General features: G+C 37.4%; 1 protein-coding gene across 5 annotated transcripts in view; it reads right to left on the bottom strand.

Moving 5' to 3' along the window:
• The window catches only part of TPP2 (tripeptidyl peptidase 2), a 72,520-nt gene that overhangs the window by 23,551 nt on the left and 24,835 nt on the right, over positions 1-24,134 (bottom strand). For all 5 annotated transcript variants that reach the window (XM_058548448.1, XM_058548444.1, XM_058548445.1 and 2 more), the window contains exons 6-20: positions 23,784-23,947; positions 20,711-20,865; positions 19,968-20,044; positions 17,767-17,894; positions 14,642-14,741; positions 10,726-10,874; positions 8,813-8,928; positions 8,098-8,266; positions 7,257-7,414; positions 6,869-6,945; positions 4,773-4,879; positions 2,952-3,106; positions 1,666-1,782; positions 1,331-1,431; positions 638-734 (exon numbers count right to left, since the gene is read on the bottom strand). In XM_058548448.1, the coding sequence (XP_058404431.1) occupies positions 638-734; positions 1,331-1,431; positions 1,666-1,782; positions 2,952-3,106; positions 4,773-4,879; positions 6,869-6,945; positions 7,257-7,414; positions 8,098-8,266; positions 8,813-8,928; positions 10,726-10,874; positions 14,642-14,741; positions 17,767-17,894; positions 19,968-20,044; positions 20,711-20,865; positions 23,784-23,947 (1,870 nt within the window). The remainder of the gene's footprint in view (positions 1-637; positions 735-1,330; positions 1,432-1,665; positions 1,783-2,951; positions 3,107-4,772; positions 4,880-6,868; positions 6,946-7,256; positions 7,415-8,097; positions 8,267-8,812; positions 8,929-10,725; positions 10,875-14,641; positions 14,742-17,766; positions 17,895-19,967; positions 20,045-20,710; positions 20,866-23,783; positions 23,948-24,134) is intronic.

Raw genomic sequence — 24,134 nt, 5'->3', positions numbered from 1 at the left:
TTTTAAAAATGCAGAACATTCAGTATTTTGGCACAAATAAAAGGTATTTCTCTTTTACAAACTTTTAAAAATAACAACCTAGCTATTTGTATTCATTAATAAAGCAATAAATATTCTTCAGGACCTCTAATTACTTTACAAAACTGAAATCTGACAATTCACTGAAATCAATCATCTGAACATTAAAACCAAATTGATATTATGCTTCAATAAGAGTTTTACTGAAATCTTACGGATCTGACGTAAACTCTTTGATCCAACATTTACACTAGTCTCAATTTCCTTTACCACTCATTCAACCCAGCAGTTATTGTGACGTCTCCCTGCTCTGACACCTGCTTCACAGAGAGCGATCAGGCCCACCACTGTGATCAGAAGGCATCTGGCACTGATGAGACATCTAACCACTGGACAGGAAATACTGGACAGGTACCACTGAATAGGTATCACTGATTACAAACATCAAGGCTCAAAGGCCAGGTCACCACTAAATTAGAATTTGTGACTTCAGACCTGAATGGTAGTTACATACACACACACACACTGAATACATCATCTTCCTATTTTTGATATTATGATTCAGAAACAAAACACACAAGTTCATTGTAAGGGTATACTTTATTACACAAACACTTACCTGATGAAAGTTATATGTCAGAATCATCTCGTAAAGTTGACGATTATTTGGCAAAACATCTCTTGATCCTAAAGGTTTTGTTTTTGCACTCAGTGGGCTGTAATCAGATAGTTGCATAAATTTATTTGATTCAAGAGTTCATTTAATGAGACAAGATTATAATCAACAAAATCTATAATGTATCACAATAAGCGACAAATGAGCATTCCTAAACACTGTCCTTTTCAGTATATTTTATAATATTTAAATCATTAGCTTACATAACTCTTTACTGACTGAACCACAGCAACACATACAGTTTAAATTTTGCCATATTACAAATGTAATCTTTTCATGATAAAAACATTTTCAAATGTCAACTATTAACATAATCAGATCCCAATACTAGTGCAATAATTGCTAACAGTATTGAACGACAAGTTTTGACTGCAGACAGTGCTCATGCATCACAGGATGGGTCCTGCCAGGTGCCACACTGAGAGCTTTACACACATGTTATTTAAGGCTAGAAGCTGCTGTGGGGGCTGCCTCTCAGAGACCTGCCAGGATTCCTAGGCTGGAAAGCCATAAACTTAATCTTCATCTCCAGCATTCAGATGGATTTAAAAAAACGACCCTTTTCAAAGAGTGTAGGAGATCCCCCGGCCCCACATCAGTACTCAACATTTGTAGCCCTAAAACGTTTAAGGGTACCGTAGCGTTTGAACCCAGCTCTTCAAAGTTATGCAGGGAGCTAGATCTTCATATTTCAAGGAGGACTGAACATCAAATCGGTTGATTCCTTCCGATGCATGCTACAAAGGGTATTTCAAATTAGTTTCTCAAACTTTACTGAAAATAACTGTATCTTTAAATAATATTTAGACCTAAAATAAATGTCTAATGCAAAGTTTATAAGCACCCATGAACAAAGACTTATTTTCAGAACCACAGGTAACTTCCCCATTAAAGTTTAAATCCAACCAGTGAGATTATTTTTCAATAACACAAATAACAGACATTAAAAATGATGAAAATGTGGAACTCACAATATTTAACTGAGGAGCAGTACACACTATGCCATGGAAAGAAACGGTATAATCAATATTGACATCACTAAGACTTGCCCACCAACGAGCAATGCAAAATTCAATTGCTTTCCCACCCTGCAAAGAAAAATAAAAATAAATTATAAACGTGAAAATCCCTTTTCTCAATTTCCTTCAAATTACAGAATATAAATAGTAGGTGTTTCAAAGCAATCCTATGCTTTCAAACTTTTCTATTTGTACAGCAAGAAAACCCAAAGAACTTTTATCAGCTATGCTTGGAGTTATGCAAATCACAGATGCATAGATGGACAGAATGCAGGCAGTTAAGTCCACAGTTATTTACTCATAATCCTACACAGCTTGTCATAAAAGATCTGAGGCAGCTTTGAAAGCACGTACAAAAAAAAATGGTGAAAACAAACTGGAATAAAAACCTAAGACCAAAGGAAAAATTATTAAGAATAATAACAAGAAAAAGGGTATTTACAACTTTGTAAAGCACATTCAACAGCCACAGCTGAGTTTCAGGCTCAGAGCTGCCTGGCAACCAAAGCAAAATGAAATTATGGTCACTTACATCTTTCTATTAAAAAATTAAAAACAAAACCTGTCCCTAGCATTGAGTTTTAAATTGTTTTCTAGTACTCAGTACATTAGAAAGTAAAGATGAGTCATATGACACTGCCACATACATGAACACAAGTGAAAGTAATCAGACATAAGAGATACAGGAAAGATCATACAACCAACTGAAAACACAGTGCAGCAATTTAAGAAAGAACATCAGTACATCCACCTTCTATGGAGGAAGGACTAGTCATTTCTAACACTACAGGTAAGAATGGAGATCTGCCATACTGGAAGTGATTTAAGCAGGAAGCAATAGCAGTTTCACCCATAAAGCAAATTAACCTCACGGATTCTTAACAATAGGGCATTAATAAACTTAAGTGATATGTAGAAAAGTCTTAAGCAAGGAAATAATCTGCTGTATGATGAGGAAATACTCTCAAACAAGGTCCACACTGCAAGGTGTCAGAATGTAGCAGATCAGCACTTTTCTTTGACTAAATTATTCAAGAGTTATTTATCTCTGACTGGGTCTCAAGTATCCTAATTAGACTACGTATCTTCCTACTTTATTTATTCAGCTTTAACAAAATATACAGCCCCAATATGCTCTGAATACAAACTATAAAATTAAATTCAAATACTTAATCTTAGCCCATACCAAAGATGAAAAGAAATCGTTTTAGGATTTCAAACTGTTAATTAAAACTTACCAAGACAGGAAAAGCCTCTGTCAGTGTTCCTTTTTCTGGAAGGGAACAAAACTTATAGAATTCATGACTTCGATATGCTCTTTGCTTCACAAGCTGTACTGCATGAAGAACAAACTTAGCCGACACATCAGAAGAACATGAACACACTGTAACTTCTAAAATAAGAAAGGAAGAAACAATGTTTTAAACTGATAAGACATAAAATGGATATAAAATGGTTTTAATAATGCCTACTTGTTAGGGAATAATATATCAAGAAGAAAATAATATATTCTAATAAAATCTGCATATTTCCTTAAAAACAAAGAATCAACAGAATATTAATAAAGCTGAAGAGGTAGAAAATTTAGCTATGGAAAATAAAGAAATCAGTATTAAATGAACAACCACTATGCTGTAAACACCATGAAACAGCAAGCTGTCCGTAGATGGACACAAAATTATCCTAATCAGGTACCTTTTAAAATCCCTCTCTCCTCTGTCGCTAAGTTCAACCTTTCCTCTTGTTTTAGCTGGAAACCAATCAATTCCTGATAAAGTAAAGAGGATTTTAGTTTTAGAAACCTCTATTTGTCACCACGACATTAGCACCTGTTTATTCAATCTCACTGATAACTTGTCCTTGTCGCTCCCTCTTGGTTTATTTGTGCCTTGTTTGCTTCTAGAAAGTCTGACCATCAGAACTACATACACTTAGCTTTATTCTGAGGCAGAGCTGGAGGGAAGCCCAAATCACTGTAAGGCAAGATCACAGCTTGTCTAAAGAACACCTACTCTGATACAGGGAACTAAAGCAAAGTCGAGTGGACACAGGCTCTGTGACCCTAATCAACTGCTAAGAATACAAAATGTAGTGTTATGATAATATTTCTAATTATTTGAAATAGGAATCGCCTGTAGTACATTTTTTTTTTTGACTCATTTTTCCCCCCAGCTTTATCGAGATATAATTGACAACACTGTGTAATTTTAAGGTGTACAATGTGATGATCTGATATACGTATATACTGTGAAATGATTATCACAGTAAGATTAGTTAATATATCCATCAATTCACATAGTTACCAGTTGCTTTTTTTTTATGGTGAGAACACTTAAGATCTATTATTTTAGCAAATTTCAATCATACTATACAGTATTGTTAACTACAGTCACCATGCCGGACATCAGATCCCTCAAACGGATCCATCTTACAACTGAAAGTGTGTACCCGCTGACCAACATCTCCCCCTTTCCTCCACACCCCTGTACTACATTTCTGATCTAAGACTGCTAAATGCTCTGAGCATTCTGCATCATCCAATAAATTCTTATTAAAAAAACTAATTATGTTCACTGCCAACCTAAACAAATCATAATTAGGGAATTATAATTAATGACATTTACCATTAAAAAAATAATTAGATTCCATATTAATTAACCATAGATTTTTATTCTTTAATATTGTTCGTGCACATTTTGTCAGAGCCTAGGGTTAGACAACAGCAAGGGGCCCTATGTGGAGGGCAGCCCAGAGTCGTTCAGCAGTGCAACTCTGACTCTAATGACTGACAGGTAAGGCAACGTTGTAAACTAAACTCTTGAATATTAAAACATCTTAAGATAGCCTAGATGATTTGCTGTATGAGCCAATGCAAAATAGTAGTACCAGATCTTCAACAAGTTTTGAACCTAATAGGAAATACAGAGTGCCAGATACACACAGTATTGTTATGAGAAAAGTATGTATTAGTGATATATGAACTTTACGTAGTCATAACCATAACAGAGATGGAATGTACATAAAGATAAGTGGGCAAGACAGACCTGAATTTTACTTACCAGCCCATGTTGCACCCTCAGGAACCTCAATAAAATGTCTTCGAATTTGACCAGGTTTAAAATGTACATCTGTAAAGGCTAGATCATAATGTGATGATTCATTTACTCTGAAAATTAATAAAAATAAATGATTACATGTGATACTCTGGTAAAAAAGCTTTATATTATAAGTCTACTGGTACTCTAGATTTTAACAATTCATTAGAAATAAACACAGGGACTTAAAAGCTGGTTACAAAACAGTACGTACTATACTATCTCATTTTTGCAACGTGTTAGCAGAGAGAAAGTCTGGATAGCCCAGTATAGATGCTTTTTATACTTTTTACTTGTCTATTTTATAATTTGTCTCTAAGACACACACACACTAAAAAAGTTCTCCTTGTTTTGTGAAAGGAATTATACGACATTCACAGGATTTTCCAATTACCAGAATCTGGACTATAGTGAGTCCTGTATACTCAAATCAAAGGTAATGTTCTGTGTCATTGATACTGTCTTGTAGCTCTGTGACGGGTATTAAATTAAAGCCCTTGTGAAATTTCCAAACGCTCCCCTACCATAACGACACAGTAAAGAAGAAACTACTTTCATAGCATTTTTATAAGAAATCAACGAGGCCCAAAGGTCAAATGTAAATTACCCACCAAAGAGACCTAAAGTATATGCTCAGGACAAATTCTAGTCAGGATGCCAAACATTTAATGAGTGCCTACTATATACGAGGCACTATTGTTAGGAGCTACAAATACAACAACGAATAAAATATTTTCCTTTGCCCTAGATAATCTAGTGGGGACCAAAAAGCCATCGGAGACGTTTAATGTAATACGCTCTGTAGACAGGGAGTGTCAGGGGAAAGAGATGAAGAGGACCTGGTTCATGGACAAAGGAAAGCTTCCCAAAGGAAAAGATGTCTCAGTTGATTCCTGAATCTTACATATCCCCTCGTCTATACTCCTACTGGACTTCCAGGGAATATATGGCTGAGAATTTAACTGTTCTGCAATGTCTCCATGTGTACGTCACTTTTTATCTCCTCAATTTCACCCTATGTTTCTCACAGGCTGAGACCTATTGCCTATTTAATATTTACCAGTGTAACTAACTCAATAGAAGTTGTTAACTTACAACTTTCCATTATTTCCAGCACTCTCATAATTCCAATTTTGTCCTTCATCTACTAACTATTTTGTTTTGCATATTCCGTATAATGGGCTCCACAAAGGAATGTGTGAGATACAGTCCCTGTGTCTTCAGTGGGCTCACAGTCAAATGGGGTAAATTAAATAAAAAATAACATACTGGCTCAAGTCTGTACCAGAGGCATGTAAAAAGTCCCATGAGTCAGCAAGAAGGGAGTCCCTTCACCCAGGGATGACTAGGAACACACCTGGTCACTACATTAAGAGACAGGGAACTGAAGCAAAGGAACCAGCTGTGCAAATGCACCACATCCTGGGGAAGTCTGCGAGTCACCAGCAGTGAGTTCGTGAAAATGTGTAACTGGGTGGACAGAATGACAGGAAACATTGGCTTGTGAAAGGTCACTGTTTGCCATTTTAAGGAGCATGATCCCTGGGTGTGCCACCAATATATTTTATACAGGAAGCAATATGATCAGATTTGAGTTCCTTGGTTCCAGCGTGGAAGACAAGATGGAAAGAGAAGAGTCTGGAAATAGTAGGTGACTGGAAAAGTGGAAGAACCAGGAGAAAACAGTAATCCCAGAGACAAGGGGGGAAAATGGGGTGGGCGTGGAAGGGGACCAAGTCATATCGTCAAATATTGCAGAGAGATGGGGCAACATGAAGGCTAAAATGCCCTCTGAATCAATCAAGAGGGGATCGTCACGCGGGTGGAAAGCAGTGTCAGTGCAGGGGCGGGGCAGATGACAGATGCCATCACTTCTTCTCACAGTGAACAAGGAATAGCATGACTGACTATGTGTCACCTTGAACTTCAAAGCAAGGAGCAGAACTAAATCCCGGTTATCTGGTTCTGGCCTATTAATCCTTTAAAAGTTTGCACTATTTTCATAAATAGCCATTAAAAAATGGTATTTGACAGTAAGCTGTTGGTATCTTGCTACTTACTTTGCTGCTATAACTGCGGTGATGGGAACTCTGAACAGAGGACCTGCATTAGGGGACGCTATATCATAGCCACAGACCTTGGAAAAAGAATGTTAAGTTTCAGTATCTGTAAATAAACTTTTAAAACACAGACAAGAAAAACAAGAAAAAGAAAAAAAAAGGTGTAATCTATTCATAGAACAAACCAATATTAAAATTTAAAGGTCCTAAGCACAAGTTGACGTCAATTTTCTGATGTCGGGTCACATAATTAACGGCAAGTAGCCTCAAGAAATACATGGATGACAACCCTTGACTAATTCAGACTAATGGGGAAATGGACTGCCACACAAAGTACTTCTACACATTTTAAAGAGTAAAGAAAGTAGAAATGAAGATACACCAATACCTCTGTGTAATGCAATCCTTCTCTTAAGCCCCTGGGATCCACACGTATGTTAATGTGTCTACATTGATTCATGAGCTCCAAATGGCTGGGACACTGAACCCAAGATGAATTTGAAGTTAAAGCTAAATGAAGCTGAAGGGATATTTTTTCAGAGTTTTCTGGAATTATAAAGAGCCCAAATTAAAGATTAGTATTTTTTCATTTTCTTCCATTTTAAGAAGTTCTAATTTCTCTCAAGAAGATTTAGCAAATGAGTTTGGCTGCTCGTAAAAGGCACAAAGCATGGGCATCCCAAAACAGCTTACATAAAACAGTCACAGAATTGTCCTTGTTTTAGTTCACTTGTGAGCCATTCACACCCAACACTGCCACAACCTTAAAATAAGGAGTTTTAGTGAATATTTTTCATAACAGCATTTGACTGAAATGAAGACTGCTACATATACACTGATGACCATTTTGTTTACACCTCATTGAGCTGTGGTTCTCTCTGGCTGCTTCTACTTCCCACTCGCCAACCCAAAGCTTTGTCTTATACCCAAGTAGTAAAAGTGGAAAAGAAAAGGAATTTGATGTTCTATTATCCACACTTTAATAAAACTGTAGGTCAGTGACGGCTTATTCTACTGTTTTTCACAGTAGACACCATGCTAACTGAATTGCCACTGTATTGGCTTCCCTAATTACCATCACATTTTCCCTAAAATCTCTAAGATTTAAAATATTGTTAATTCATGTTTTCTCTTTAATACATTAGCCCAAACAGCATTTCTCTATTATGATACTATTCATTCGAATCATACAGGTGAGCACTTCAGCTTACTGTCCATTTATCACTTACCGGTATTTTCTGGAAATACAGGTTCAATGCCAACACCATGATCCGAAGGTGCAGCCACCTGAACAGGATCTCGGAGGTAGATGCCACGGTTATTTCCAACAGTAACAGTGAAACCTAACTTATTAGCAAATGATGTATTCTGAACGAGGTAGTCATAGGCTTTATCAACCTAATTAAAAGAATACAACAGTAAGATACAAATGGTTGGGTCAAGAAAATATTATGTTGCAAATTACCAATTTGATTTCAATTGTGGCAAAGGACAAGCAAAAAGTTAGTTTCCACATTCACATCTCTAAACTACATAGTAACCCCAATCAAGAGGGCAATTCTGCCTTTTTAGACAAAATATTAGTCTGACCACTGGACTCACCTTCCACTCCACACTCTATTTACACTCTTATGCCCAAGTGATCAAAGTCAGGAACTCTTCCATAGGCCATTATGATTTACCAGTTTTTGCCTTCTACTTCTTTGCTTTGAATTTCCACTCTCTGTGTATCCAATATCTATTATATTTCTCTATCTGACTGCAACAAATTTGTCTAAACTACAAAATTTGTTTTCATATCCTCTGCTTATAGTTCAGAGACCACTATGGCCATATAACCTAGAATTAGATACAGTCAATTATCATTATAACTAGAAATATTATCCACTAATAACTAAGATATTATCTTAATGGTTTACAACCCATTTTTCATACAAACAATACCTGAATAATACCATGTCCTTGGGCAAATACTTCTATATTATCAGCCTTCACTGCAGTGTTTTCTAGAGCTCTTCTGACTGAATGAACAGTGTAGTTAACATTATTAGCTTTCAGACCTAAAGTCAAAAAACAAAAACAAGAAAGTAGTGTTAGAGAAATTTGCTACTTGAAACCTTTTCCCCTCACCAGCAGAGATAACATATACATTCTCTGGTTTTAATGTCTTGTGTTGCAACACTCATTTTTAAATCTTTAAAAAAAAAAAAAAAAACTGAACTAAACAGTCTGACTCAAACTGCTTGCATCACGCAAAGACTTGATTCAACAAACATGTCTGCATGCCCACTACGCAAAGGTACTGATGCAGGCTATGCACAGGTAATATCAAACAGAGGAGGCACACACCTAAAGGCACTGATGCAGGCTATGTAAAGGTAATATAAAACGGAGGAGGCACACACCTAAAGGCATTCGAATGACATTTTTCTTCAAACACTGCTGGTCAAACAATATGGTTGCTGGTGGTGGTTTTCAACCCAGCTGCATGTTATAAATACCAGGGGAACTTAAACAAGCAAAAATGATGCTGAGGCCTCACCACAGACCAATTAAATCAGCATCTTTGAGAATGGATCCCAGACACTGATATTGATTAAAAGCTTTCCATTTGATGCTATGGAGCAGACAGGCTGGGAATGACTGTTCTATGGGAAGGATGTGGAGGCACCAATCTAAACCTTGTATTAATGACTATTGTTAGAGATAAAAGATGAGTAATATAGCATTCCTGTCCTCTCCAGAGCTCATCAAACATATAATCACTTATGATATTGTAAGAAATGAGCAAAACAAACAGGGAAATATGATGCTATAAGAGCAAACCAAGAAAGCGACCAATTTTGTCAGTGAGAATCCAACAGAGGGTGAAGCTCCATCGGAGGGATGGATACACAAGTCGGCTCTTATAGAATGCACAGGGGTTTGCAAGGCCAGAATACGGCAGAAAGGAATTCTAAGCAGAGAGAGCAGTATACCCAAAGATGGGAGGCATGAGCAACCTGGAAGTATCTGGTGAGCTTGAATAGGACTAGAAATGAGGGTGGAGAGCTCCAGGACTGATTACAAGGACAGTTCCGAGGTGGAATCGTCACGACAGCCTGGCTACCCTAACTCTGAGTCCTAGCCAGCAGCGATGCCACCCTATTTACCACTGTAAGCCTCCCACACACCACCCTACAAGTCCTACCTCCCTCTCCACTTCACTGTGCTCCACAGCAATATTCACTGCTTTCTAATATGTAATAGAATCTGTTTTTTGTGCTGTTCATAGTCTGTCTCCCCCAAGTGTAATATAAACTCCACATGGGCAGGTATTTTTGATGTTTTGTTCACTAATTTAGTCCCAGAGCTAAAACAATGCTTGACAGTCATTAATAGCCAATAAATACATTTGCTGATGAATGAATACACATTCAAATCATTATTATCACATAAATATTCTCCACCTTAAACTTTACTTTGAGCCAGGACACTACCAATTCTACCACATTTTATCACCATGAGAGCTTCAGAAAACAAAAATATCCGTCTGCAATAAGGTAAGAAAAATTTATTCAATTATTTTTTACAGCTACTATCTGACTTTATTTTATGCTATACACATAAAATTGTCTGGATAACTCCTACTTATCTGACCTCATAAATGCATCATACGTTTTAGAACCAGGACTAAGGTAAACTATAAAATGATACATTTAAAATCCATTTTATAACACCACTCCTATCTCATCAAGAAAAGTAATTCAACTGTAATTGAAATATATGTGGAATAGCCAAAAATTTATCATCACTTCACTGCAAATTTAGAAGTAGTAGTAAGTTAAACCACGGAGAGCACTAAGCCGTGTCCTTACCTGAAAGTATCAGGGCGATGCCCCCACACGCATTGGGAGAAGACATAGACGTCCCGTTCATTAGCTGAGTTCCTCTCAATGTCCAGTTGGGAACAGAGGCAATGGCTCCTCCTGGTGCACTGATACTCACTCCGAGGGCTCCATCAGCACTGAACGAAAAGCCAGGAAAGTTTGCTTATGATGGTGAAAATTGGATAAATATGGGCGTTCATGAAAAGGCCATTGGTCAAATAAATTACAGTACAATACCATGGACAGTTTGCAGTCACTGGAATCAACGGGGAAAAAATACCCAGCACAGCTATTTCTCCATTATGCAGCAATTTTTTTTCTGTTAAGTGGACAAAATCTGTGTGTGTGTGCATCTGTATGTATGCAGGTTTACGAGTGAAAAGTATCCGGTATATTTATAGAGGGAAAATAAATGAATGTCACTGCTCAGACTCCTTGATGAATATACTTTTCTCTTGTTTGTAATAAGCAGAAGCTTTGCCTTTGTCTCAAGTCTAATATAGCACTGTCCAATCGAAGTATGTGGGACACATGTCATTTTAAACTCTCTAAAAGCTGCATTAAAAAACAGCTAACAAGAAACTTGTGAAATTAATTTTAACATTATTTTATTTAACCCAACATATCCAAAATATAATTTCAACATGTAATCAATAAGAAAAAATGAGTTAATTTATATTCTTTTTTGTACTAAGTCTTGAAAATCCGATGTACGTTTCACACTTACAGTACATCTCAGTTCAGACTAAGCTTATGTGACTAGTGGCTGCCGTACTGGATGGCCCAAGTCAACAGAACTGCCTTATTGAGGCTTTGGCTAAGCAGGGTCTAATGAGTCAAAACCCGTAGAGTTCATCATCACATCATCACCAAACACAAGCTCTGCCCTCTGCCCCAAGTAAATGAACAACATAACGGCACAATACTTCCTCCTCCCTGGAAGAGTGGCCATAAATTCCCCAGAGAGGCTGCTGGCCTCTCCCTTCTACCATTCTTTCCCCAAAGGAATGAACTATAACTTCCTCCTGAAATGGGTTGGGGGCATCCCTTTTAGTGAATATCTTAAAACAAATATTATTAGGTAAATACCTGTTAACTTATAAAGATGTTCATACCGTATTACCAAGTGACAAAAGGTTACAAAAATGCCTGAACAGTGTGTTCTCCCATTTATGTACATGAGAATGTTCATCAAAATGTCATGTGAACATATCACAGATGAGATTTAGGGTGATTTTTACTTTCTTGTTTGCACCAATTATATTGTCTACCAATGTTCACAATGAGAATTTGGTACCTTGTAATTGGAAAAAAATAACTAGTAAGAGTCATGAATTCTGACTACTTCCTATTGCTGTCTATTAATTTTCCAGACAGTCTGTTAAAGTCGCTTATCAGAAAGCATTTAATCTGTGATCTGAAAATGGGTTCCATGAAATATAAATAAAAATTTTATTAAAATAAAAAAATAAAATTTTTCTTATATAAACCTTACATAATATTCCTCATAAAAACCTTATATAAACATTACATGCAAGTTTCCTTAACAACAAACAAACACATAGACACAGAGAATAGACTGGTGGTTACCAGAGGGGAAGGGGTGAAGGGGTGGGTGAAACGGGTAGAGGGACACATGTGAACAGTGACCGAGGGCAACTAGACTTTTGGTGGTGAACACGATGTAGTCTATACAGAAGCTTAAATATAATGATGTACACCTGAAATTTATATAATGTTATAAACCAATGTTATTTCAATTAAAAAAAAAGGATAGTAACAGAAACTCCCTCATAATTTTCAGGGTTAAATCAGATGACCAAAAAAAAAGTTACCTTAAAATTAAAAAAATCCAGTGATATTTTTCTTCTAAAATACAATATGTAATAAAAATTTGAAACATGTTATGTAGACATTATTTGGTAATCTGTCTTTGAGAAATATGACATACTTGCAAACATCAGGAAGTCAAGTAAATTCTCTATGTCTGACAGTCTTTCCTGATGAAGAGGATTTTTCAAATAGTACTACAGAATACACTCTGATCAGTGATCAATGTTTTATATTTCATACCCTTTCTAATAATTAAATCTAATAATTAAACCACATATTTGCAATAATAGTCTGTTTACAGTAAGCATAAAACAAATTCTCTCAACTTTTAGAGCAACTGGTCTGTGAACCAGTATCCGCTTTAATCGAAGCTTCCCCCACAATTCATGAATTCCTTGTTTTCTTAAACAATTCTTTAAATGTTCTATGGGCAAATAAGACTGAGAAAGGATGGTTTAAACATTCCCTAATACTTTGTTTTTATCCTGACTATAAGACAAAACGACATTTCAAAATCAATCTTAGAAGAGAATTAACAAGTTTTATAATTAATACTTTCATTAACTGAATATAAAACACATAAGCCTTTGTCAACTTTGACTCTCGTGTCCCTAGCACTTTTTTTTTTTTTTTGTGAGCAAGATTAGCCCTGAGCTAACACCTGTGGTCATCTTCCTCCACTTTATATGAGAGGCCGCCATAGCATGGCTTCACAAGCAATGCGTCGGTGCACACCCGGGATCCGAACCCCAGGCCAACGCAGCAGAGTGGGCACACTTAACTGTTACACCACCAGGACAGCCCCCCTAGCCACTCTTATTCAGTGATGTGGAGTTTCAGCCCAGTTAGTTGGGCCGAGGAGGGCGGTCTATGGTGATGATATAGGCAAGGCTTGCTGATCCACATGGAGATCCATAACCTGATTGTTTTCAATGGCAAACAGTTATAATAAACTGCTAAAATAAGCTTAATTTTTAAAGAAGAAATTGCCTAAAGAAGGCTAGAAAGATACCTGTAACTCAGAGCATTAAATTTAGCATTACCACATTTAATCTAATCCCAATCAGTTTCTCTAATCTTATCTTCCAATATGCCCTTTTATATACTTTATACTTCAGACAAACCCAACTATTAGTTATTTCCCCAAAAACCTTACACCAAAATCTGTTCATCTTTGGGTTCATGCTATTCTTGCCATACAGAACTCCCTTCTTCTCTGTCTCTCCAACTCCTATCAATCCTTCAAGGCCAACTCCACCACCATCTCCTCCTTGAGGGGTTCCATTTAAAGGGAAATGACTACTCCCACCTCAATAATCCCATTTTCCTAAAATAGCCTTGTCAACTCAGATCACGACCTGCTCATTTATGCTTGCCTAGTGCAGGCAATAAGGTATTTGCTGAACTGAATTCAGAGCCTCCTCTCTAAAAAATAACTTCAAAGAGGTAAAGGAATGAATTAAAATAGGCTTTATTTTCCAGAAGGTGCCTGTACCCACTGATGTCAAAATGAGGGATTATATAAATTAGGACTTCACATACCTCTTGAGAAAGATAATCAGTTCTGGAATCAGATAAATATAGTTCACAGAGGGCTTCAGGGAACCAAAACAGACGAACTTCATTTATCAAACAGACATTGCCTACTATGGATTATACCCAAAACTGTTCAAAGTAGGTTATAACTTCAAAAACATGAACACAGGTATGTAGGCCTATAACTGCCATGCTTTACAAAAGCTTAGGGCTTTTGTTTCACCAAAGTTCAAATACCAAAATTATGTCAAACAAGGCTTTCACTACTTTCTAATCAAGTCCTTACTTTTTATTTACATCCTTATAAATGAAGGATTATGGGCACAGGCATAGGAATTTACTGTCAGAATAGTTATGTCAAAACTGTATTTTATTTCTTTAATTATCCGTTTCCCTGAGATGAGATTAAAACGAAAATGCTGAACAAGCAAAAACTAATAGAAAGAATTGTAAAATTACCAAAACTCTGCCCTTTGCCACCATGTAAAGTTTAACCGAAGGTTTGTAATAGTACCATGTACTACTCTCAACCTACCTGGGGCCTCTGGAAGACCACGTGTATTGATTTGCAGGTAATTTCTCTCTCAGAGAATACTCAGCAACCATCATATCAGGAGAAACATAAGCACCAACACCTGTGGGATGGATTGCATCATTAACAAAAGGACACAAAATACGGATCCTAATTCTAATCCACTACTCAGGGCTGTGTGTCCTTTGGTAAACTGTTTGATCTTCCTACACCACAGTTCTCTTTCATAAAATGGAAAGATAAAGAAAACTTAATAACCAAGGAAAGATTACCAGACTTAATAATGTAAGTACCTTATAACGTACTTACATTACTGTAAGAAATGTAAAAAATCTGTATATATATTTTATGTATAAAATACATAAAATAATGTACCTTATAATGTACATTATACTACACTGTACATATATTATATACCTTGCTTTTGGATATAAAAATATCTATCAGGATTATTATATGGATTAAATATAATAATGGACCTAAAAGTGTGGGTATATGTAAAAGAAAAAGAGGAGGAGGAATGTGTTTTAAACTACAAAACATAACTTTAACTTTAGAAAGATGAAGGAATTAGTTGACTGCTCTTCATTTTTTTTTTTTGTTTTGTGAGGAAGATTCACCCTGAGCTAACATCCGTTGCCAGTCACCCTCTTTTTTTTGTTTGAGGAAGATTAGCCCTGAGCTAACATCTGTGCCAGTCTTCCTCCATTTTTTTGTATGTGGGACATCGCCACAGCATGGCTGGTGAGCAAACAAGGGCTGCACCCGGGATCCAAACCTGCAAACGAGCCGCCAAAGCAGAGTGTGTGCAACTTGAACCACTCGGCCACAGGGCCAGGCCCTGGTCTTCACTTTTAAATGACTGTTGTACCCAAAATTCTATAAAGTTGGCAGTATCCCTCTCCTCAAAAATTGCCGTAATAATAAGCAAATAATGAACAAAGACATAACATGCCACAGGCTTCTAGATAAATATGCAAATACAGACTAATTAGAGAGACTCTGAAACATAGAATATAGAGATCAGACTCAGTTCCTTCATTTTAGAAACTTGGAAACATGGCCTAGAGAGGCTGGAAAGGTGTACTAAACACACATGTGACTGACAGAGACAAGACATAGGATCCAGGTCCACCAGCTCCTAATTCTTCTTTATGACATACACATATTCAAATAGAAGACTGGGTAAAACGTGTGAATTAATAGGATTTAGCTGCTACATAAAATTGCAATCATTTTGCAAAATTTAGTTTAAAATTTCAGTGAATCTGGGGAAAAGAAAATGACCAAATATAAGTATTATAGTAGAATAGTGTATTTTGATTTTTAGGTACCTTTCAGATCTATTTTCTATTTCATTTTAATTTGTGTACTTAAAATATCCAGAGAACTGGAATACACAATAGATATATTACAGGTAGGCACTGCTGTCAACAGATGATTTAATAGAATTACTTAAGCAAGAAGTTTTAGATTACATAAAGTAAAGTATACTTTGACTAAAATTTAGAAGCTATGAATAAAAGCATGTCCTATAAATCTAAGATCACTGTTACTCTGAAACAAAATTTGTTTTTTGTTTTTGTTTTTTTTTGCTGACGAAGATTAGCCCTGAGCTAATCTGTTGGCATCTGTTGCCAATCTTGCTCTATTTTGTATGTGAGCTGCCACCACAGCATGGCCACTGACAGATGAGTGGTGTAGGTCTGCACCCGGGGAACCAAACCCGGGCCGCTGAAGAGGAGCACACCAAACTTAACCACTAGGCCACCAGTGCTGGCCTGAAACAAAAAATTTTAAAAGGACCAGTTTCTAAACTTTCACACCCAAATGTTATAACAGCTACAGTATCTATAAACCTATAATAATATCTATGCTATCCCTATATCTATACAGTTACTGACACACACATCAGAAAAACTGCTTGAGACCAAAGTTTTTATAGTCACGCATCCAGTCACAAACATGAAGAGGTATAACCTTATACTGATCTCACATTTAAAAATAAACAAAACTATGTTAGGGGCCAGACTGGTGGTGTAGCGGTTAAGTTTGCGAGGTCCACTTCAGCAGCCTGGGGTTCGAGGGTTCGGATCCCAGGCGTGGACTTACGCACCGCTTGTCAAAGCCACACTGTGGCGGCATCCCATATAAAGTAGAGGAAGATGGGCATGGATGTTAGCCCAGGGCCAGTCTTCCTCAGCAAAAAGAGGAGGATTGGCATGGATGTTAGCTCAGGGCCAATCTTCCTCAGTCAAAAGAGGAGGACTGGCAACAGATGTTAGCTCAGGGCTAATCTTCCTCAAAAAAAAAAAAAGAGAAAAAAATAAATAAAAATAAACAAAACTACGTTAGGCATCATTTAATACATATTTCTTCTCTCAATTCATCCTCCTCAGGCCTCATATTAAACAAATGGTGTGGATTTCATGTTTTATGGGCTTCTTTGCACAAGGTGGCGGCTACTATAATTAGGCTAATTTTATTATTTTCATATTATGACTGCAGCTAATTTTGATTTCCCATAACTCGTTGATAGGCATTTTTTCCGTTAGGTTACAGTGAAACAGACAACACTGCATCATAGCCTAAAGACCAAATAGTGGAAGAAAAGCCACATTCATGGAACAAATGTGTTTCAACTGCTTTTCTCATAACTAAGAGGAAGGGAGCTTCCTCTACACCTGATTCTTTCTGCTAGTCCCAGAGAAATTAAAGGAGGAAACTGCACTATAAATAGTCTGCGCCATAAATAAAAAGTGAAGCAAGCATCTTTATTTATGTTGCACTCAGTCTGGAGAGCACTTCCCTTGCTAATTTCCACCTACTGAAATCCTCATTCTCACACTTCTTCCAGACAGCCTTCCCTAAACTCTCAAATCGGAAGTCAGTGCACTTTTGTGATCCCACAGCACTGTAGTTGTACTTCCACTAAACCACTTACTCTCACCTACTTTAAATTAGAGTAAATTCAAGATTAGCAGGTCCCTGCTCGATTTCAGTTTCCTGAGGGTGTACTTACGGGTTCACAGTGTCTTGCACATAGTAGATATAATTAACACTGGATTAACTGAGCTTTTCTGTTTGCTTGTTTCTAAACAAGTCTATTTCTAAAACAAGACACTCACCTATTACACTTGACGTGGTTCCACCTGGACAACCGACTGTAGAAAGACACGGACCATTATTTCCAGCACTTGAAACATAAATTATATTATGTTTCCACACTGCTTCACTAATGACTTCACAAATTCTCCTGAAAGACAGAGCAAATTCCTTTGAACATATAAAATTGTCCTACTTTTCAAGCAGTATATTATCATAATTGTGAAGATATTTTCAAATATGATTTATATAAAAAAACTAAACTAAAACATGGGTTCTACGGAGTGGAACTAAAAATAGTGGCTATAAATGAGGAGGAGCACATCAGAATCACTCAGAAGACATTCTCAAACTAAAACGCTTAGCTTCTATGCCCAGAGTATTCAAAATACCAAAATATTGTTGAAGTGTATGGTTAAGTAAATTTTGGCACATCCACCATTGGGAACATGATACAGCCATTCTAAGTGATACCTCCAGTTGGGTTTTAGTGTAGGAAAGGAGTTACGGGAACAGGTTAAATGGGGGGAAAACGCTAGATACAAAATTGAATATATGTAGGAAAATAAACTACAAAAGGACTGAAAGAAAATACTGAAATACTGGCAGTCATTGGGTAGTGGGGCAATACGTGGTTTTGCTTGCATCTCCCACTTAATGTGTTCAGAAAAGACTCCTCAGTGGATTCCTACACATACGTGCGATTAGTGGTGAAGGAGAAATAAGCCACCAGGAAGAACTTAAGATTTCAAGTATAAGAAATCTGGCTTGAGAGCAAGCAAGAAAAATGTACTGGTATTAACTGAAAGGGATGGAGTTAGACCAGGAAGAAGAAAATGGAGTCAATATAAAAAAGGTACAGGGCCGAGGACACTCCCAAATCACAAGCGTGAAGGAAAGAATATTAGGGAAAGATGACTTTAAAAGGATGAATTCCAGAGAAGAGAAAGAAATCCACTTAGGTAAGTAAGATCCTGAAGCAAGAGAACGAGGGGCAAGATCACGTTCACAACGACACAACTGAGGATGACAGGCAGCTTGTTACAAGGGCAGGAAGGGCGTGTGTTCAAAGAAACCTAGTACCATATACCTGAGGAAATTAGGTAACTGAGAACAGGAAACCAAACGGTCTGGCTTGGTAAAATCTGCATTTTGACAGGATTTTATAACAGAGCTTCAGAAACTGGATGACAGGTATACACGGATGGCTAGGTGGTGGGAGTGGGGGAGAGGCGATCCATAAGTAAACACTCAAGATAAGGTAATTTCAAGTAGCTACCACTCTGAAGAAAAAAGAGGTGACACCAGGTCAAGGCCCAGCCACTGATCTGGCGGCAGGAAGACACCGGGTGGCAGGGTGGGGTGTGAGACACATCAGGGTGAACTGAGACACACAAACAGTGAATACACACAACTAACAGGAAGTCTTGCTGGAAAAGGGAGTGAAGGCAGTGCGAAATGAAGAGGTTTTTTGGTTTGTTTGTTTTAAAGCTGGCAGATTCTAGAGCATGTCTGTGTCATGACAGTAATCCAGCAGAGGAGAGGGATGACGCTGGAGCAGTCTCCAAGGAGAGAAGAAATGGGACCGGGTCACAAGTGCATCCTGGGCGCTTCTTGACTACACAAGAAGAGAAGGCGAGACGGTGGGGCAGAGTAGGTCACAGAAAGGGCACAGAGTTCCCCCGAGTGCTTCTGTGTTCTATGGAAAAGAAAAGTGCAGCCACCAGCTGAGGGAAGAAAGTGAAGGTTGCTGAAGGTCTCCGAGGAGAAAGGAAGGTGTAAAATGGTCACACAGCATGAAAAGGGTAAATGTAGTGTGATCAAGGACAATGTGGAGTGAACTTCTGAGACCTGCGGTCATAAACTTAAGTGCGACGTCAGTGTGGGTCTCCAGCAGAGTGGTGGATCAAGTGTGGTCACTGAAGGGAAGGACAGGGTTTCTGCAAGTCTAGAGTTCTGTCAGGTAAGTACACCTGGTGGAGTCCAGGCTGTGGAAGGAGGAACTGGAGTGATGGATGGGCTGTCAGTCTACCTGGCTAGGAGAGGATAACGACATCAAGGACATGACCGTGGGAAGGGGGCCCGAGGTCTAGGAGACACACAGTGGTCATCTACCCACCACGACCGCTCTTTTTCAGTCGTGATGTGGAATCCAGTCATAAAAAACATCTCTTACTCTTCATCAGCTAAGGTTCTACGGCTAACAGTGTCAAACAACACTCACCCAGAATTCGGCCAGTGAGTTGCTTCTCCATAGCTGTAGTTGACAAGATCACACTTATGATTTATAACTTCTATCATCTATTAAAAAGATGAAGAGTCTAGTTTAGGCAGCAATTTATAGAAACAGCTTAGGCAGTAAAAGAAAGGCATGGAATCCCACAGTTTATTCTAGTTCAAATCCAAATTTATAAGTTACTTCCAGGTATATGGTTGATAAACTTAAAAAAAGATAAGGGGAGACAGAGGAGAGTAAGTGTCTCTTACCAATAAAACATGAAACTCACATTTACAGAATGGAGTGGGGGCCGTGAGGGAGGAAGAAGGAATGGAGTGATGCTTACTAAATTCTAAGATCAATAAAGCTAAAGTAAATAAAATATAATTCATATATTAAAGTGAAATATAGTTAGTTAAATTCTTCTTACATTGATGGAATGAGCTGGCTAAGAGGTCTTTTTTTGTTTTTCAAAGTATCTCAAAATAGCTTGCTAGGGAATTTACCAGAAATGAAAAGTATAATATAAATAATATTTTCATAAGGGTTATACCAAAAAACTTTACCCTAATAATTTATAATAAAAAATAATTTAAAAACGAATTAAGCACTTTTGCTTTTTAAAACAAAGTCCTGTACACCAAATACAGTTCAATGTATTCTTGGTAAACCAAGGGCACTTTATAAACTAAAAATATCCCAGATCATCAATCATTAATCTTCTAAGTCAACAGCACACAAACACTCACAGCTCTTATAAGGCCAGTGCCTGTCTCCATAGTGCTTAGTCTTGTATCACCAATTTTGATTGAAAGAATTTGAGCACCAGGAGCTACACCATTCCGTTCAGGTTCTTCTGGAAAATGCCCAGCAGCTATACTAGCTACATGTGTTCCATGAGCTCCTAGATACAAAAAGGAAAGAAAAATATTCTCATAGACTCAAAGTTTCAACTATTCAATTTGCATATTATTAATCACAATAAAAATAACCAAATAAAAATATACTCTCATCTTAGTATCTGATGATACATTATTATGTTAAGTCTCTTATCAGTAACTCACAAAAAGTTAAACTCTTTGAATTACATACACTATTCTGCTACCCTGGATTCGACCCTGTTCATTGACAGTGAAAGTGCAAGTCACAAAGGTGAGAAAATACTTGCAATATATGTAAATAACAAAGAGCTTATATCCAGAATATAATCTTTCAAATCCAAAAGAAAAGAGGGAACCCAAAAGGAAAATGTGCAAAACACTTAAAAAAGCACTTCATAGAAGAGGATAATAACAAAATGGCAAATAAATATACGAAAAGATGTTCAACTTCATCAGTCATCTGGGAAACGCAAACCGAAGCCACAACGAGATACCTCTTGGTAAAATTTTGAGGCTGACAACAGCCACTGTGGATGGGGATATGCACTCAAACTGCCGGTGGGGGTGTAGACTGGCATTTTGGAAAGCTGAACACAGGCATACGCTACAATCCAGCAATTCCACCTGTAGCTATACACCCAACAGAAATGCGACCACATGCACCCTAAAAGATGTGCAAAAATGATCGTGGCAGCATTATTCGTAAAATTCAAAAACTTGCAACAACCCAAGATCCATCAATAGTAAATGGATACATAGCATACTCATAGAATTGAATATTACACAGCAATAATTATGGACTATTCCCATACACTAGGAAATGAAACACACAAAAACAAGGTTGATCTACACAAGTCACAGACAAAAGGATATATATTTAATAATCCCATTTATATAAATGGAAAAACACTGTATTAGGTAGAACCATGTGAAATGACCACTATTCAATCATCTCCGACCTATAAAAACAGCAATACCAGATGGTTCACACTAATGTAGTGATAGAAATCAGGACAGTAGTTAACTTAGGGAGGAGGGGGAGAGGTTAAGTAGTTAGAAAGAGGCATGATGGGGGGGCCTCATATAATGTTTATTTCTTGACCTGGGTGGTGGTTACACAGAAGTGTCCACTTCGTGATAATTTAATGTGTACAATTTATGATTTGTATACCTTTCTGTATGTATGTTATATATCAATATCAATCAAGTAAAACAAAAACAAAAACATTAACCCCTTTTTTTAAGTGAAAAAGTTTCTTAAAAGACATGGGTACAGAGAAAAATGTCCCACTACTGTCAGATAAGCAATAACACAAATGCAATGATAAATGACAACTGGCATTGGGCCTTCATGTCTGGGTGACAACGAAGTAGCTAGAGCTCCAAAAGTGAGAGCACACAACCCTTCCTGGGTCTGGGTCTCTGCAGGGCTTACTCCTCAGCTCTAGACAACTGTTACCATGCAAGAACATGGGCCCAATACTACCAATTCTTCCATTCCTATTTTTTCCAATAAAAATATGAAATGGATTTTAATGTAATTCCCCCCCCCCACCAAAAAACACCTTGTCACCACTACCTACCAGTTAGACCAGCTAAAATTTAGCACACTGACCACCCCATCTATTGGTGAGGCCATGGAGCTCCTGGAGGCTCACACTGCTGGCAGGTGGGTAAGGTAAAAGGGCGCAGCCACTGTGAAGAACAACTTGGCAGTTTCCTAAAAACTTAAATATATACCCACCCTACCCAACCAGTTCTCCTAGATATCAGTCCAAATTAAACAAAAAAGTATTTCCACACAGAGACTTGTACACAAATGTTGGAACAACCCAAATACATCAGCAAGTGAATGGATCATCACACCACAGTGCATCTGCATGATGGAAGACTCCTCAGGAATAAGGAACAAGTTTTTTATAATCATGATATGGATGAATTTAAAACCACTACGCTGAAATAAGGCAAGGAAAAAAAAATATTTTTATTCTACTTACATAAAATTCTAGAAAACTCCAAGTAATCTAGAGTGACAGAAAGCAGTTCAGTGGCTACCTGGGGAGGTGGGTGGAGAAGGGCTGGATTATAAAGGAAGACAAGCAAACTTGTGGGGGCGATGAACATGTTCATCACTCGACTGTGGTGCGTTTCCTGGGTATATACCTACATCAAACATATCCAATTGTGTGTGCGTACATGTGCGGTTTATGTACTTCAGCTACACCTCAGTAAAGCTGGGGAAGGGGTGGTAGAGGCAGCCACCCTACCTCATTCTCCTTGCTCCCTCCCCTGAAGTAGCCACGATCCTGAAGCTGGTGTGCATATTCTTCCCATCTCTATATTTTTACCATACAGACACACATATCCATAAATATTATACAGTATTAACTGGCATGTTTAAAAATTTTACACAAATGTTCTATCATCAGTATATTTTTTCATTAAAATTTAAGTGTTTGAGATTTATGCATAAGGTATATGGAGATTTATTCATTTTGACTGCTATATAATATATTCCACAGGTTGAATCACACACAATTTTTAAAAAACCTATTCTTTTGTTGATGGGTATTTAGATAGTTTCCAGCTGTTCTGAAATTATACAGATTGGCACAGTGAGGATCCTTTTACCTGACTCTCTGCACTCACAGGTGAATTTCTCAAGTGTTACTATCTGGAGGTGAAATTACTGTTCACAAGACAAATTACGTTGATGGATTTTCTGAGGGTGGACCATGCTTGTACTCTTGGAATGGATCCTACCTGGTTATGACTTTAAAAAACAACACCTTGCTGGGGAATCAAATCACATCTATTTTTCCAGATCTAGTTCTTCAGTTGGGATCTCTAAATTCTCTATAAGCCTGCTGCTGGCTGTAGGAATCAATCATCTTACCACTTCATAAATTTATCTCTAGTTAGCAAATCTGAAACAGAATACCTCCACTGGTCACAATGGAGAGCAGGTTTCCATCATCATATATATTAACGGAGTAATTCAACATCTCAGCTGTGCCAAAAGAGCCATATTCTTGGGCCTCTTTGTAGTTTCTCAAAACAGTAGATTTACTCAAGTCTCCGTCTTCATTTGAATCAATGCAGGCTCTGTAAATTGACAATAAAAAGTAGCTAATGAAATCTATCTATTTCCTTACCTTCCTAAAAACCATGTAATATCGTTTCTCAGGTATCTTCTTGCTACCCATGTATTTCTACCACAGCAAACACAGTAATTGCTTGGTTTAGATTCTTCTGTTTCAAGAGTCATCAGCAAAGATTAGGTAAGACAGCT

This window comes from Diceros bicornis, chromosome 9, assembly GCF_020826845.1.
Source record: "Diceros bicornis minor isolate mBicDic1 chromosome 9, mDicBic1.mat.cur, whole genome shotgun sequence".
Taxonomy (NCBI): Eukaryota; Metazoa; Chordata; class Mammalia; order Perissodactyla; family Rhinocerotidae; genus Diceros; species Diceros bicornis.
This window is presented reverse-complemented; position numbering and strand designations above follow the sequence as displayed.